This window comes from Myxocyprinus asiaticus, chromosome 40, assembly GCF_019703515.2.
Source record: "Myxocyprinus asiaticus isolate MX2 ecotype Aquarium Trade chromosome 40, UBuf_Myxa_2, whole genome shotgun sequence".
Classification (NCBI taxonomy): Eukaryota; Metazoa; Chordata; class Actinopteri; order Cypriniformes; family Catostomidae; genus Myxocyprinus; species Myxocyprinus asiaticus.
The window spans coordinates 38,780,567-38,796,927 of NC_059383.1; the positions used below are offsets into that span (position 1 = coordinate 38,780,567).

General features: G+C 38.7%; 1 protein-coding gene across 1 annotated transcript; it reads left to right on the top strand.

Moving 5' to 3' along the window:
- Window positions 1-1,460: 1,460 nt before the first annotated feature.
- LOC127430850 (golgin subfamily A member 6-like protein 22) lies at window positions 1,461-13,132 on the top strand. Its single transcript, XM_051680968.1, has 5 exons — window positions 1,461-1,592; window positions 7,285-8,490; window positions 10,457-10,570; window positions 12,248-12,306; window positions 12,844-13,132. Exons 1-4 carry the CDS (start codon window positions 1,574-1,576, stop codon window positions 12,283-12,285), a joined length of 1,377 nt encoding a protein of 458 aa, XP_051536928.1. The 5' UTR covers window positions 1,461-1,573; the 3' UTR covers window positions 12,286-12,306; window positions 12,844-13,132.
- The last annotated feature ends 3,229 nt before the right edge of the window (window positions 13,133-16,361 follow it).

Consider the following 16,361-nt stretch of genomic DNA (forward strand, 5'->3'; position numbering starts at 1 on the left):
CTGCTTCAATTCAGCAAATACTCATTTTGAAATATCAGTAATAATATAAATGTTATTGTTATTTTTACTTTATCAAAATCAGCAAAGATTTCACAGCAAAAAGACATGCATCACAATATGAAACTTTCACCAGGAGACAGTAGACATGTTATACATTGCATACAACTACAAAAGTATTCATCCTGTTGATGATGTGTATAGGCTTTAGTAAATCATGTATCAAATATGATATACACAGATACAGATATTACACACACACCTACACCTACAGCCAAAACTGTGTTTAGTGCAATGACAGGTATTAACTTAAAATACAGGTTTTGAAAAGTGTCATTTTTATCCTGAGGTATTTAGACAGCGTATTTGAAAAATGAATACTCTGATTAATATATATTTATATCTTTTAGTTTGTATTATATTACTGTAATAAAAAGAAAGTACCTGGGCACTGCTGTAGCAGTGACAGTAAAATTGGCATCTTTCTCTCAACTGAGTGTTGTAATCCAAGGTCATGGAAACAAAGTATTTAGCTTTTTTCTTTAACTGTTGGAACAAATGTGAATGCAAAAATAATTACAGTAAGTTGATTAACAATTAAAAATAAGCTGCTGTGGTCTCCCATTTACCGCAGTAGAAGTTTACCTGCTATAGTTTATTTTCACGTTCTAAACCTGGGAGTGAGAAGTATGCAAAATCTCAAATGTGCACTTGAAGCTGTTGCAATGACACTGAGACTAGAGAATTTTTTACTTTTTTTACTCTTGTATCTAAACCATCCACAAATTAAAAGCAGTAGTGAAATTGATAGATTGCAGTACTGTTCCTTTAGGTTACAAAAACCTAAAGTCTTCTATTTTATTCTTTGAAATGTCTTAAACTTAACACTATAAACTAATTTAAAAAACTTTAAATTTCCATTTAGGTTACCTCTTCAGAACTATTGAACAGGTGAAAACTTCTCAGTGTCTCAGGGATTTATACATCTGACTGTTGGTGAACACAGGGGTCGTCTTCTTTAGCACTCACATATTTGAAATATCTGAGTATTGATCCATACTCTAAACTCAATATTTCACTTTTTTGTGGTGTTGCAAAACTGTAAAGTTCAGCATGATTACATCAGGTTGGAGCTACAGCCATTGAATATTTCTTAAACTTAATCAGTTAATTTCTTAATCTGAAAATAAAGATATAAAATATTTATTGATGATTATATGACATTTTCATCAATGTCAAAGTCAAAGTTTATCAAATGCACATCAATAAAGCATGCAGCATTAATGTTACTTGCCACTTTCTTCTGAAGTTTAAATGGGGTTCAAAGTAAATACTAAAAATGTAAAGCAAATAGATTAAATGCAAAAAATAAAAAATAAAAAAAAAGGGGGAAAAAAGAAAGAAAAGAAAGCATTAAGGAAGAAAGACGAGACCAGTTTGACAGTACACAAGAACAGCATTCTTTCCCTTTCACTTTAGAGGGCGTTTGGGGAAGTGTCAGGCACATAATGCTCGTTTTTTTTAGTAACCTTTAATCCCTTTTAAAGTTGATTTTTGTTTATATCTTGTTCACAGCATGGCACGGAGACGCACAGGTCAGTGACTGAACTTTTAACCGAGATTCTATATGTTAAATTTCTTTGAAAATGGAAATGTATTGTGCTTGAAGCCCAAGAACTGTTAGTGTATTTTTGTTGGTCAATAACAGATGAAATCACAGATTTACAACATAAACTGTAGCTCGATTTTAATGCATCACACTAATCCCATCTTCAAATGGGGCTGCTGTCCTACTTGCGATCTCGTTTATGTTCATCTTATTGTTTGTGAACAATCAGATTCAGACTATAAATAATTAAAGACTATTTTATAGTGATTTACTGTGCTATAGAGGACTGTGATAAGTCAGTGTGTTTTTGATCAGGGAATCTACTAGCATGTAGAAATTCCTCATGTTACATATGCAGTATAGATAGACTATACTATACAATTTTTCTGTCACAAAGACAAGCAATGCAAGTTAACTGGGAATCGAGTTATGTCGAATAACTTTTGTTGCTTCCTCTTCTGTGTTGCTGACTATGCAAAAACTATTGAATGTACCAGCAGCACAAGATGGGACAATCCATTTGGTTTGCTGCTAAACTGAATAAAATAAGTAGGATATTAAAAATAGTATATATATATATATATATAACTCAGTAAAAAAAGAAACGTCCTCTCACTTTCAAATGATTTTATTTCCAGCAAACTTTACATGTGTAAATATTTGTATGAACATAAAAAGATTCAACAACTATGACATAAACTGAACAAGTTTCACAGACATGTGATGAACAGAGATGGAATAATGTGTCTGTAAGGAAGTTCTTTGACCCTCTGAAGGAAACGGGAGCCGTGCAAACATCCAACATAAGACTCTTTATTGTCAGCACTTTTCAGTGTAACAAAACATTCAACATTGCTGCTTTTCAGCTCCCCAGACACTTACAGCTTCATTGTCGCTCTATCTCTCTCCCTGTGTCTCTCCCTGGCTGCAGCTCTCCGACTTTATCTCTCGCCCGTTTACTCTGTAATCACCCACAGCTGGGCGAGATAATCCACTGCCAGTGTCCATCCCGGTCACCAACTGGCAGTCACCACTCGGCCAGCCCCGCTCTCCATGGGGGGGTCAAAATCAAAAGTGACAGTCAGTATCTGGTGTGGTCACCAGCTGCATTAAGTACTGCAGTGCATCTCCTCCTCATGGACTGCACCAGATTTGCCAGTTCTTGCCGTGAGATGTTACTTCCACCAAGGCACTCACCAGTTACCGGACATTTATGGGGGGAATGGCCCTAGCCCTCACCTTCTGATCCAACAGGTCCTAGACGTGCTCAATAAGATTGAGTCTGCGCTGTCTTATGTGTCTCACATTACAGACATTGCAGTTTATTGCCCTGGCCACATCTGCAGTCCTCATGCCTCCATGCAGCATGCCTAAGGCACGTTCACGTAGGTGAGCAGGCACCCTAGGCATCTTTCTTTTGGTGTTTTTCAGAGTCAGTAGAAAGGGCTCTTCTTCTTTTGTGGATTTACCGGGTTGTAAAACAACTAAAAAGGTGCATACCGCCACCTACTGTGCTGGAGTGTGACAAGGATAGAATACGAGGAAGATTTTCTATATTCTATATTTCAAACTAGTGTTTCTCAAGAACTTCATTAATCGCCATTATTGTTCTACCAGTTTCTGGTCCAATACTTAAAATATTGCATATAGTGAATTCTGTGCTTCCAGAGGCTTCTAATTCTCTTATAAATGTAATTCTTTGCTGTTCATATTTAGTACATTTAATCAAAACATGTTCTACTGTTTCCATTTCCTGACACATATTACATAAACCTGTGTTGTGTTTGCCCATGATGTGAAGTGTTGCGTTAAGTTTAGTGTGACCCATTCTTAATCTTGTAAATATAATATATTCCTTTCTATTTATGTTATGACTAATTTTACTTCGTTTAATGTTACTTTGTATTTTATGGGAATGTCTGCCTTTCTGACATTTATTACAACATGCTTGTTGAATCAGACACTTTCCTTCTACCCTACTTAAATTGAATGTCAAGTTAATGTTATCCAAATTAAGTGCTTCTTTAGCCATTTTGTCTGCTATTTCATTTCCTTGTAACCCAACATGTGCTGGAACCCACAGAAAGTGTACTAAAACTCCCAAATGCCTTATGCTTTATGTAACATAACCATTATTTCTATCAATATATCACTTCGACGTGATTGGAAAGTTTGAAGGCTTGAAAGTGAAGCCACTGGGTCCGAGCAAATTAAAACTTGCATTTCAAACTCTGTCATCACTTCCTCAACCCAACCAAGTGCCATTTGAATGGCGACTAACTCTGTAGTGTACACATGAAGTTGCATCAGTTAATCTCTCTCTGTTTCCACTTATACATTTTGGGATATGATATGCTGCACCTGATCGCCCCATATCAGGGTTATTTTTTATCCATCGGTGTATACTGGAGTAAATGCATAATGGGCAGGATTAATATGTTCTAATGTTATAGATTTAATATCCCTTCCACTCTCTCCTTTTTGGATTCTGTCATGTAGTGCAAAGTCAATTTGTGGTTCACTGAATAACCAAGGGGTTACTGGAGATATTGCAACAGTTGGTCCAAATATTCTTGAGTCCAGTTTCATTTCTTTTGCCCACTCCTTAGCTTTCCATGTGAATCCTGATCCATTTGAATGTTTTATCTCCCAACTTTCTTCTAACACTTTCCTTGCTAGATGTTCCTTATTGTGGCCATTTAGAAGTAGAAAGGTCTCTTTAGTGTCCTAAGTTTTTACAACTGTGACCTTTATTGCCTACCGTCTGTAAGCTGTTAACGACCATTCCACAGGTGCATGTTCATTAACTGTTTATGGTTCATTGAACAAGCATGGAAAACATTGTTTAAACCCTTTACAATAAAGATCTGTAAAGTTATTTGGATTTTTACAAAATTATCTTTAAAATACAGTGTCCTGAAAAAGGGATATATATACACACTTTTGAGCTCCTTCAATACAAAAGAAACTATTTTAGTGTAAATATTATCCACTATTAGTTTGCCAGTCCACCCAAAACATAGTTTCTAACAGAAATTATAATAATGTTGAGCATTTATGTTTTTAGACAAAATGCTTTGGTAAATAATTGAGCAACAAGGACCAGAATATTGCAATAAGTTTAAAAAGAGGGTTGCTTGAGGTGCTGTGCTTTAATCACATTTGTTTTGTTTTCCCCCAAAATCACAAATTATTTTTTACAAACATTGCAAACAGCATTTGATTGATTCAGGGCCAAGCCACCAATCACATGTAGACCCATATTCAGATATTTGGTCGATTTGTGAATTTTTCATGCTCTTTAATTTTTTTAATAAATAAACCATCAGTTCTGTCATATCTAGCTTGATGTTGTTCTCTTTAAAACACAGAAGATCTAGCACGGTGTACTTTGGAACTTTTCGGGTGTTGGCACATCCATAGATGGTGTGACTGTGTGTTTAAATATGTAGAAATGGCAGTTGTGGCACATTTGCAGTACTTCATAAATATTTATGGTTTTGCACTCATTCTGAGCATTCTTTGTGATAAAGGTACTAACATGAACCTTATTTTTCCCTTTTTGTTGGCTTGACAAAGCCAACATACTGATTAAACCTATTCACTGTTATTTTCAAAATCCCTAACCCCAGACCAAAATTTCAGACACTAACTCCTCATAGAGCTTTCAAGCTACATCCACCAAACTCTGCACAGACCTTCAGACTGTTCTGGCATAGTGTGCTGTATCTCTTCTAACTGATCAGACATACGGTTTTTGCACAGTGGATGATCAAATATCAGGAAAAATCCAGTAGACTCACATTAATGGAATGTTCAGAAAGGCCAACCGAATGCCCATTAATTCAAACTCCTACTGTAATATTCTAGCAGGTGATGCTGCACACCCGGCCCCTAATCAGGCTGATCAAGCCCAAGAGGGATAAAGGCGACCGGAGGCGTCAGCTCGAGAGAGAATTATGGGCAGCTGCCCGGCATGTGTTTGTCTTTTTGTTTAAGTTAATTATTAAATTATTATTTATATTGTTAAGCCAGTTCTTGCCTCCTCCCTTCCCATTTACCTTGTTACACTGGTGCCGCAACCCGGGAAGGAGGAGGGATGCGCCATAGTAGAGTCCTCGCCACTACCATCCACCCCAACGGAGCAGTCGCGGCCATCCACCAGGGAACGGAGGAGCCCGGCTGCTTGAGAGCGGAGGAACAGCCGCCAACCGCGAGGGAAGGAAGGGCTCCTAACCAACCACCTGGAGAGGTCAGGGCTGCTGCCAGGGGCGGAGAAGACCCCTACCAGCTGCTAAAACGCGCGGGGTCAGAGGACCGTGACCGTGAACAGGGAGGGGCTCCTGGCCGACCGCCTGGAGCGGGAGAACCGCTGTCAGGGGCAGGGGAGACCCCTTCCATCCACCGAAAACTCGGCAGGGCGTTCCGTCCACCAGGGGCTGGAGGACTGCCTCCGATCTGCCCGGGGAGACATGGCTGTCGTCCACTAGAGTGTGGAGGAGTGGCCGAGGACCAGGCTATAGCGTATCGGAGAACCGGCGAGTAAATTATTTTTTTCTCTCTCTCTGCCGCTCCGCGTTGGCCTTTCCCTCTCTTTTTAAATATTAGTATTGGTTTAGTTTGGTATCATCACCATTACGGTGTGTAAGTACTGCATTTTTTTGTTTGTTATTGTTGTTGTTTCCCTCCCCGTGTCCCCTCCCAGATTCAGGAAGGCGGGGATGACCTGCCGGCAGACGGGACTGGAAGGGGGTTGGGGGGGGGGAGGGTGTTGCCGGGGGCTCCCCGGCCTGAGAGAACAAGGGAGGAATGTGGCAGGGCGGAGGGCGGGGCCAGGCTGTGATTCTGCACAACCGGCCCCTAATCAGGCTGATCAAGCCCAAGAAGGATAAAAGTGACTGGAGACGGCAGTTCGACAGAGAGAGAATTACAGGCAGCTGCCCAGCATGTGTTTGTCTTTTTGTTTAAGTTAATCATTAAATGATTATTTATGTTGTTAAGCCAGTTCTTGCCTCCTCCTTTCCCTTTTACCTCGTTACAGTACTGAATATTTACGACACTAGTTTAGGACACCTAGGACATAAAACAGGATGTAGGAGGGCTTTCCGGTAGCACAAGTGACGTTTTCTCTCTCTCTCTCTCTCTCTCTCTCTCTCTCTCTCTCTCTCTCTCTTTCTCTCTTACTCCATCTGTCTGTTTGTCTCACTGTAAGGTCTGTAAAACTTTCAAACCCCAAGCTTTTAAAACTTTTAAAAACTTTTAGACCATGCAAGCTTTGTCAAACAAACATCAAAGTTTGTCTTGACAAACTTTACCAATCTAGTTATTTCGGTTTTCTTTTTGTTGTTTCTACCTAGTGCTTAGATATCTATTAGCTTGTCTAACATTAGCCAGATAATGTTTCTATGGAAGCCCTGAATCGCAAGGTGAATATATATATATATATATTACGTGTCTTTGTGCCTTCCAACAATTATTTTTATTTATTGATTTTTTTTTTCTGAGGCGAATTTAGTTTTTCTCTGAATTTTCTCTCTCTATATAGTTTTTTTTCTTTCCAAAGAGAGAATTGTTTTTATTATTATTGCTTTAACAAGATGTCGTCATTATCTTTAGGGCAAGTGTTGAGGTGTTGGTCAATGTTAAGGTTTTACTTTGCTTTATTCCCTTTTCAACAGATGGGACATTCACAAATGAAGTGAGGCCATCCAGAGGCCCTGTTTTAAAGCTGAGATTTATGATGCTCGGAGGTGATGAGATTCTTATGAATCAAGCATGTGACACCATTCTCAGGATAACACAGAGAGATGATCCCTCTAAACCTGGAATATGGGAGCCTATGAAGGCTAGTGTTTGTGGCCGACAGGTCTCCGTGTTAAAAACTCCCACCTATTGGCTTCAGCACTTGAAATCATATATGTTTCTCTACAGTGCAGTCAAATCCATTAAAAATGACCTGGAGGCATATGAATCTCTGGTGTTTCCTGGTCCTCATGCCTTTCTGCTGGTGCTTGAAAGTGTAAATGGCACTGGGGAAGAGTTTTTTCTTCTACAAGCTCTCAGTGAAGTGTTTGGGAAGGCGGTCTTACAGTATTGCATGGTCTTATTTATGCATGAAGTTAAGCGCAATGATCAATCAATGCACGACTGTGTCAAAATGTGTGGGAAAAGGTACCACATTTTACAGGACAGCGACAGCAGTGTTGAAACGTTATTTACAAAAATTGCGACAATGACAGAGAGGAAAGAAAGCGCCTTTTTCACAAAACATCTGGAGTGTTTCAGAAAAGCTAAGAAACATTTCCAGATGGAATTTGATGCTGAGCGTAAGGAAATTGAGAATACCTTTAAAAAAGAACTGTCCGAAAAAGAAGAGATGATGAACAATCTAACGAAGGAAATGGCCAATATGAAGGAACAGAATGCAAAGAGCATAACAGAATTACAGGACGCTTTGAGGATGTTGGAAGGTAAAGAAAGAGAACTAAACGAAGAGTTGGCCACCTATATAGACAGAGAGAGTGAGTTAAGGAGAGAGCTGGATGTTTCCAGAGGGAGAGAGAGTCAATTGAAAGATGACAAAGAGAAGCTTCAAAGACATGTGGAGCAACTCAAAGAGGACGTGAAAGAACTAGAAAGAAATCTGAGGGAGGCAAAGATTGCAAAAGATTTTCTGGAGGCAAGACTGAAATCAGAATGCAGCATAATACAACAAGAAGAAGAACTACAAGACAAAGAAAACAAACTGTGTGAGAGACAGAAAGAACTAGACAGAAGAGAGACATTACTGGAGGCCAGAGAAAGAGACATGGCCAAGAGAGAAGTCCATCCCAATGAATCAGATTATGAACATCGCAGCAGCAAAGACCTTGCTTTCCCAAGTTGTAAGTATTTCCACCATACAAAATACTTACTTCTCGACAGTCATTATTTGTTGCTTTAAAACAAGCATTATCTTTAGAGAGTGACCTGTAACACTGTAACTCTTTAATAGCACTGTTCAGATCAAACATGCATGATTGTCATTGCATTCGATACTTAATCTCAAACCAAGAGTCATCTCTGCTAGACTCTAGAGCTATTCTCAGAACTCAAAACTTCCCTTTCCAGAGCTGATTCTGTTCTCATTTTTAGCCACCTGGCTTGCTTTTTATGTCATTTTAGTAGAAATGTAGTAGTCAGTTCCCCTAGCAGAGTAACCACTGGTGGAGTTCATTCAGCATAGTCTCATGACAACTCATATTACTTAATTTGAGATGCCGAAATTGCACGATATTGTACAACTTGCCTAGTATGAAAAAGTCCGACTTTTATTCCCATAAAGACCAACCAGTCAACAAACAGAATTTCAAAATGATACAATACAGGAATCACATTTTACCTACTCTAGCCTCCTATCCAACACTTTATTTGAAGAAAGGAAATGTCTGTGAACAAATTTGGTTACTCATTCCATGTTTATTTATGCAATACAAATCTTACAAAATACAAAACCCCGATCTTTTCTTTCTTCTGTAGTACACCAAGTGGTTTTCTTATTAAAATATTAAGTTTAGGGGTTGGGGTTAAATTTAGGAAAAATGACAATTGCACTGAGTAAAAGTTGTACTTTTTTGTACAATTCCAACAATTTCACCATCTCGGAATATTATTATGACTTATCATGAGACCAGGTTAATTTCAACACAATATCTATTCATTAAAATAATAATAATAATAATAATTTATATATATATATATATATATATAGCCTACATATTAGCCTATTTTTAAGATATACGCATTTCAATTTCACACCAAAATTCCAACAATTTGGGGCCTGGGTAGCTCAGCGAGTATAGACGCTGACTACCACACCTGGAATCGCGAGTTCAAATCCAGTGCGTGCTGAGTGACTCCAGCCAGGCTCTCCTAAGCAACCAATTGGCCTGGTTGCTAGTGTGAGTAGAGTCACATGGGGTAACCTCCTCATGGTCGCTATAATGTGGTTCTCGCTCTCGGTGGGGCGAGTGGTGAGTTGTGCGTGGATGCCGTGGAGAATAGCGTGAAGCCTCCACATGCGCTATGTCTCCACGGTAACGCACTCAACAAGCCACGTGATAAAATGCGCGGATTGACGGTCTCAGACGCGGAGGCAACTAAGATTTGTCCTCTGCCACCCGGATTGAGGCAGTCACTACGCCACCATGAGGAGTTAGAGCGCATTGGGAATTGGGCATTCCAAATTTGGGAGAAAAGGGGAGAAAATCTCAAAAAAATAAAAAAATAAACTAAAATCCATAAAATTGAGTTGAGTAAACTTTAACAAAATGTAATTCCTGAAACTTTAAATATATATATATATATATATATATATATATATATATATATATATATATATATATATATATATATATATATATGTTTTATTTATTTTCTTTGTAAAAAATTGCCCATTCATTTTAATGGAACTTTGTTGGAATGAAATGCGTAAATATATATATATATATATATATATATATATATATATATATATATATATATATATATATATATATATATATATATATATATATATATATTTACGCATTTCAATATATATATATATATTTATTTTTTAATTTTTTTAAGTGTTGTTTTATCCTTTCAAATCTATCAAATTTGTTTCGTAAATGTTTTGCTTGAAACGTGTGCTTGTACTTTCTTTCTTTAAAGCACTGTAAGTGACATCCAGCATTTTTAAGTGTGGCTTTAGAATCCAAATACTTTTTGGGGTCACTGTATGTGCTATAACTCTATACTTTCCTACAAGACAACACTAGACACTTGTGAATGATTGATTGTCTGTGTGTGTGTTCGTTGTATCTGAAGACAAAGTCACGCCTTTATTTGAAAGTAAGGAAGAACATGAGAGCAGTGAAAAAGATTCACAAACCAGTGGATCACATGTGCGCCAAAACAGCCTGAAAATTCTACACCCCAATAGTAAGTATTAATGCAAGTTTTGTGTCAGTTGCTAAAGTAGGAGTTTTATTTTCAACTTTTTATTTATTTATTTATTATGTTTAAATCTACCTAATGCTGAGAAATAATTGCTTTAAATACACTATCCTTAAAGGTGCAGTATATAAGATTCAGAAACCCTTGTTATTAGTGACACCTGTGGCCGTTAAGTGAACTGCAGCAGCTACCTGTTGTTCGTGCTCGTGCTTGCACTCCATAGGGACGCGAGCGAGCATCAGCCAAAACAATGACGTAACGTACAAAGAGACTGAACGTGATTCACCGGCATCATGCTGACAGATGAGGTAGCATAATTAAAATTACACAGTAATGATTGTTTTACTACAAACTTTGAAATTAAACTAAAACTACTTATCAGCTAACATAGCATACTGATACACACATACAGCTACATACTACCGAACTACACCAGACAGTTTACTGTTGCACTGTTATGTTGCACTATTGTTTGTTTTGTATGTCATATGCTGCACTACGATCAATAAACCAGTGTATTTGCTTAAATTTATCCTGCATACCTGACTTTTAGTATTAAGAGAAGATTGTTGAAATTATTTGAAAGTTATGAAGCAAAGTAGCTTGTAATTCGTCAGCGTTAGCAGGCAAGATCAAGTTAGCTAAAACTACACAGATCAATCCTTATGGCACTATATTTCACATGCTTTGCAATTATGTAAGTTTACCTGTCCAATAAGAAGAACGCCAATTCAGGGTCCGTTTTGATCCCCAAAACCGAACGAATGTCCCTCCAGGAATCAAATGCCCTGCCGATGTTCACTCTAGTTTTTGCTCAACCACGATCACGTTCCCACTTAGCCAGACGGGATTCAGTAGATAAATGTTTTTTTTTTTTTTTGGGCTTACTCTGAGTTTGTGTAGGAGTCGGTGTTGTGCTGGGAGCCGGATGTTTGCTGGATTCCATCTGTAAGATAACGTTACCTAGTGTTGCAGTTTGTTGTCGCTGTTGAATAGCGGAAGAGAAGCGATTACTGTCTGAGGTAAGGCTCTCGGGAGCGCACATAAACGTCACATCCTTTGGATTTTCCCGGCAAAACTGACCCACTCCTTTCACATGAAAATCAGTCTACAGGCTTTAATAGGCAACCTAGGAAGTCCAGGAAGGGCTCATTTTTTAAGTTGCGTTACAAGTGAACGGCTTGGCAAAAAAAAAAAAAAAGCTGAGTATTACATGAAAATTGTTACATACTGCACCTTTAACAAAATTCCAATGCGTACTTGAAAATTGATTTGCCTGTCCACATACTAATATATCAAAGGACTTAATTTTTCTCAGACTTTAAAATCTTTTAAGTATTTATAAATGTTTTAATGAGACTACAGAAGAGCATTATCAAAACAAACTTTCTATCTGCACTAATATATAATATTTACATTACATTTAGTACAGTATAAATTATAATTAACAATAGGTGGTTCTACGAGATATTCCTAGTTTTTACAAAACAACAACAACAACAAAACACCTTGGTATAATCATGATTTTTATTTTTATTTTTTTTTATTTTTTGTACAATGGTAATATCATGATATTCTTTGAAGTACCTTGGAGTACAGTTTAAATACTATGGAATATGACCACAAAATAGATCAAATAGTCTGTTTGTTCTTCATCATTAGTGTCTGAAGGTGAACAAAAATCTCTACAAACTCCCTGAACAGACTGTGATTGCACTGAGGTGAGTTTAACAATCAAGACATTTTCACTGAAGCTTAAGTTCGACAGATCAATTTTCAGCTGATTACTAAATGGTCAAAAATGCAAAGATGAATGCAAGGCCGCTCTTTAATGCAAAATCCCAATGACTCTAGTGGGACTCAAACAGGTTCTTTTAAAGTAAAGAATGACGGTGAGAATAATGATGGACAATTACACCTCAACAAGACAAGCAGAGAAAAGTACCTTCTAAATCTTATTCATGAAGAAGACATATTGTGCTGTCTCTAAACTCACCATAACTGCTTAACACTGGACACACTTGGGAAAGCAGTGTCTCATGATCCTAAAAACATTTTTTAGAAACTGTCCCAATGTAAGAATTAACTACTTTAGTTACTGTTGGAACTTGGCAGTGCGATACTGCAGGTATTGTTAACTTTTGTAAGACAAATTGCTTTTTATTTTCCTCATTTCTAAGTCTCTTTGGATAAAAGTGTCTGCTTAATGACTAAATGTAAATTAATTTATTTAATTCTTTTTTTTTTTTTTTGTGAAGGAAAAGCAGTAAACAAGTGTCCAGCATACATGGGAACTCCTTCAGTACTGTTTTAACATCTCAGGATAAAGCACCTCATGAAGTTGCTTGAGAGAATGAGCAGAGCAGCAATCTACACAAACATCATCCTTGAATACAAGAGAGAAGAGAATTGGTTTAACATTTTTTTGGTCAATGCATGATTTCCATTTTCCATTTATATTCTTAGTCTTGATGACTGTACTATTATTCTGTGGGAATGTGGAATATCAAATGAATTTTAAAAAAATAAAAAATAAATCTTGCTTAATTCTTGTTTCTCTCTCCTGAGCAACAAAGCTTTTTTTTTGCAGGAGTACTGTACATGATGATTTGATTTAGATTTTTTTTGTAGTCTTTAGTAGCTTAAAATGACCTTTGTGGTATCTTAATCAGGCTTGATTTTCTTTTACATTGTAAACAACATGGCATTCAGACAAGAGCGTAGATTTGGCTTGAACATTGTGGGACATTTACATATTTCCATTGATCATGGTATAAATAATGGGGAGGGGAGGTTACATCCCAGTAACAGTGTCTTCTTTGCTTACATTACGTTCAATATGTACTGTAAATATTAAATATAGTCATGACAACTCTCAGAAAGATTTAGCATGTCAACGTGGATATGATAGGATATTGGTCTTTGCAGACTAGATCTGCTGCGCTGTTGTGGGTCAAGTACTGAGAGTTGCTACTGCTAGAATATACACATACATACTGATTTAGCGTGTCGACATCCTACTGCTGCTGCACAATTAGACAAAACACAAGACATGCTACATTGAGCATGTATGAACATGCTGCTACACAAATAGACATTACAAACAATCCCCCAAACAAAGGAGGGAAGCTGCACAAATCGCATAACACAAACAAAAAACACAACTATCATCCATGCAGATCTATCGCCAAGACTTGTGTACTGCTGCTGCTCCAAAGAGCCATGTGCACCGAGTGTATGCTAGCTAGGTGTGCCTATGGCCACTGGTTAACGTAATGCTAATTAACTACATTTCTATGTGTGCCTCGGCCTGCTTTGCCGAATAGTTTAAATGGCTAGTGGCCTAACTCTTAATTTGTACCAGAACCAGGAAAGAACAAAGTTTATTTAACTAGTGACTTAGACTAACTATATGTGCATTTATTATATCTAGTGACCTAAGATAGCGATGTGTGCCAGTGCCAGATTTGGCTAAGGCTTATCTTGTTAACTTCTTAAACCCAGAGCGACCCAGTACCGGACCCTCTAGGGGGCGCTCATCACTGAAAAAAAATATTACGGTATTACTCAACAACCACGTGCTTGATCTGCACAGATTAGGTGTTGTTTTAAAGCTTAGACTCTTATCTTTACAATGAATATAGCTGATTCTAAAATACTGCTTTTAAATTTGCTGATAAATTAGAACTGTTCTGTTTAAAAAAACAAATGCAAATTTCCGATAACAACAATCATATAACGACAACCAGTAAAAAAAGATCAAAAAGATCACACAGCCTTGTGTTATATATTTTTGGAAAGGTCTTGATTAGTAGAATATAACAAGCAAATTTGTTATATTAATAGACCAAACAACAGTGAGTATTAGCATGTGAAATCCAAATGTATTTATCAAAATAATGATAAACAGCCTTTCCATCACATTTTAGTTTATTACTTCATGAAAAATAAACATCATATAGAAAAATATCTATTACAACTTACAACAGGCGATCCTGAATCAAACAAGCCCTCACTCAACGTCATATGTTGTAAATCCAGAGATGTCCCTCAAAGTGTGTCCTGAGAGCTACCGAAACAACAGGAAGACTTCCCATGTGCTCATGTTGCCTAAACATGGTGGCACTCATATGCCCAGCACAATATGTAGAATAAAGCAGCTTTTTCTCCAAGACTCACATGACTGGTCTGGTCTTCAATAATACTATTGCACTATTACTATTTATTTCTGTTTAAAAGTTTAGCAATTAGCAAAAATCACTGCATCTTTAAGGCATTTCTATCTCCAACACAAGCTCTTTTAAAGCTGATTTTACAATATTCTTGTCACGTTTATGTGTTTTGTTCATGTTTTGTGTTCATGTCTTTTATTTTGAAAGTTTATTCCTGTTTCATTGCCATGATATGTGATCTGTTCCCTCATTTGATCCTCTCTTATTCCATGTGTTTTGTTCTCACTGGTTTGTGTTCATGAGTCTTGTTATCTTGTTATCAGTTCTGTTATGTCATTGGTTCATGTTTCATTGTCTTATTATTAGTTCAGTCTTGTGATTGGTTGTCTTGTTTACTTGTTACCCATGTCTGTGTATTTAAACCCTCATGTTTGCCATGGTCCTTGGTCAGATATTGTTTTGTGTAACATAGTTAGTCAAGTCAAGTCAAGTCAAAAAAGTGTTTGTTATGTTTTGGATTCACGTTTGTTGGATAGCACTTCGTAAATAAACTGCACTTGGGTTCTTCACATCATCGTCTTTGTCTGCCTGTCATTGCCTGCCAGCTTCGTTACAGAATACCTGACCGACTATGAACCCAGCAGTTCAGCTCCTACGCCTACATCAGGGGAATCGTCCCTTGGAAGAATATGTAGAGGACCTCTGTGCTCTGGCCTGCAGGGTTGACTTTAATGATATTGCCCTTAATGACTTTTTCTGTTTTAGGCTGAATGAGCCGGTCTCCTCCCTGATGCCTGATGGTCGAATTACCCTCAATCTGGCTCAGTTCATTGATGTAGCCCCACAATTGAGTGGTTCATCTTTCACTGTAGGAGTGGCTGAGCAGGAACTATGCACTCCTACAGTGACTGCCATGACAGAGCCGAGCCAGGGTCCCGCGTCACGGCCGCCGAGCCAGGGTCCCGCGTCACGGCCGCCGGGCCAGGGTCCCGCGTCACGGCCGCCGGGCCAGAATGCCACGTCATGGTCGCAGAACTTGCGCCGCCTTCTGCCCCGGATCCTGAGTCTACTCCATGCCATTTCACAGCCACACCTCGGCCTGTTCCATGCCATGTCACAGCCATGCCTGAGTCTGCTCCATGCCATGTCACAGCCATGCCTCGGCCTGCTCCATGCCATGTCACAGCCATGCCTCGGCCTGCTCCATGCCATGTGACAGCCATGCCTCGGCCTGCTCCAGGCCATGTGACAGCCACGCCTCGGCCTGCTCCATGCCATGTGACAGCCATGCCTCGGCCTGCTCCAGGCCATGTGACAGCCACGCCACAACCTGCTCCATGCCATGTGACGGCCACGCCACAACCTGCTCCATGCCATGTCACAGCCATGCCTCGGCCTGCTCCATGCCATGTCACAGCCATGCCTCGGCCTGCTCCATGCCATGTCACAGCCACGCCTTGGCCTGCTCCATGTCACAGCCACGCCTCGGCTTGCTCCATGCCATGTCACAGCCACGCCTCGGCCTGCTCCATGCCATGTCACAGCCACGCCTCGGCCTGCTCCATGCCATGTCACAGTGACGCCTTGGCCTGCGCCATGCCATG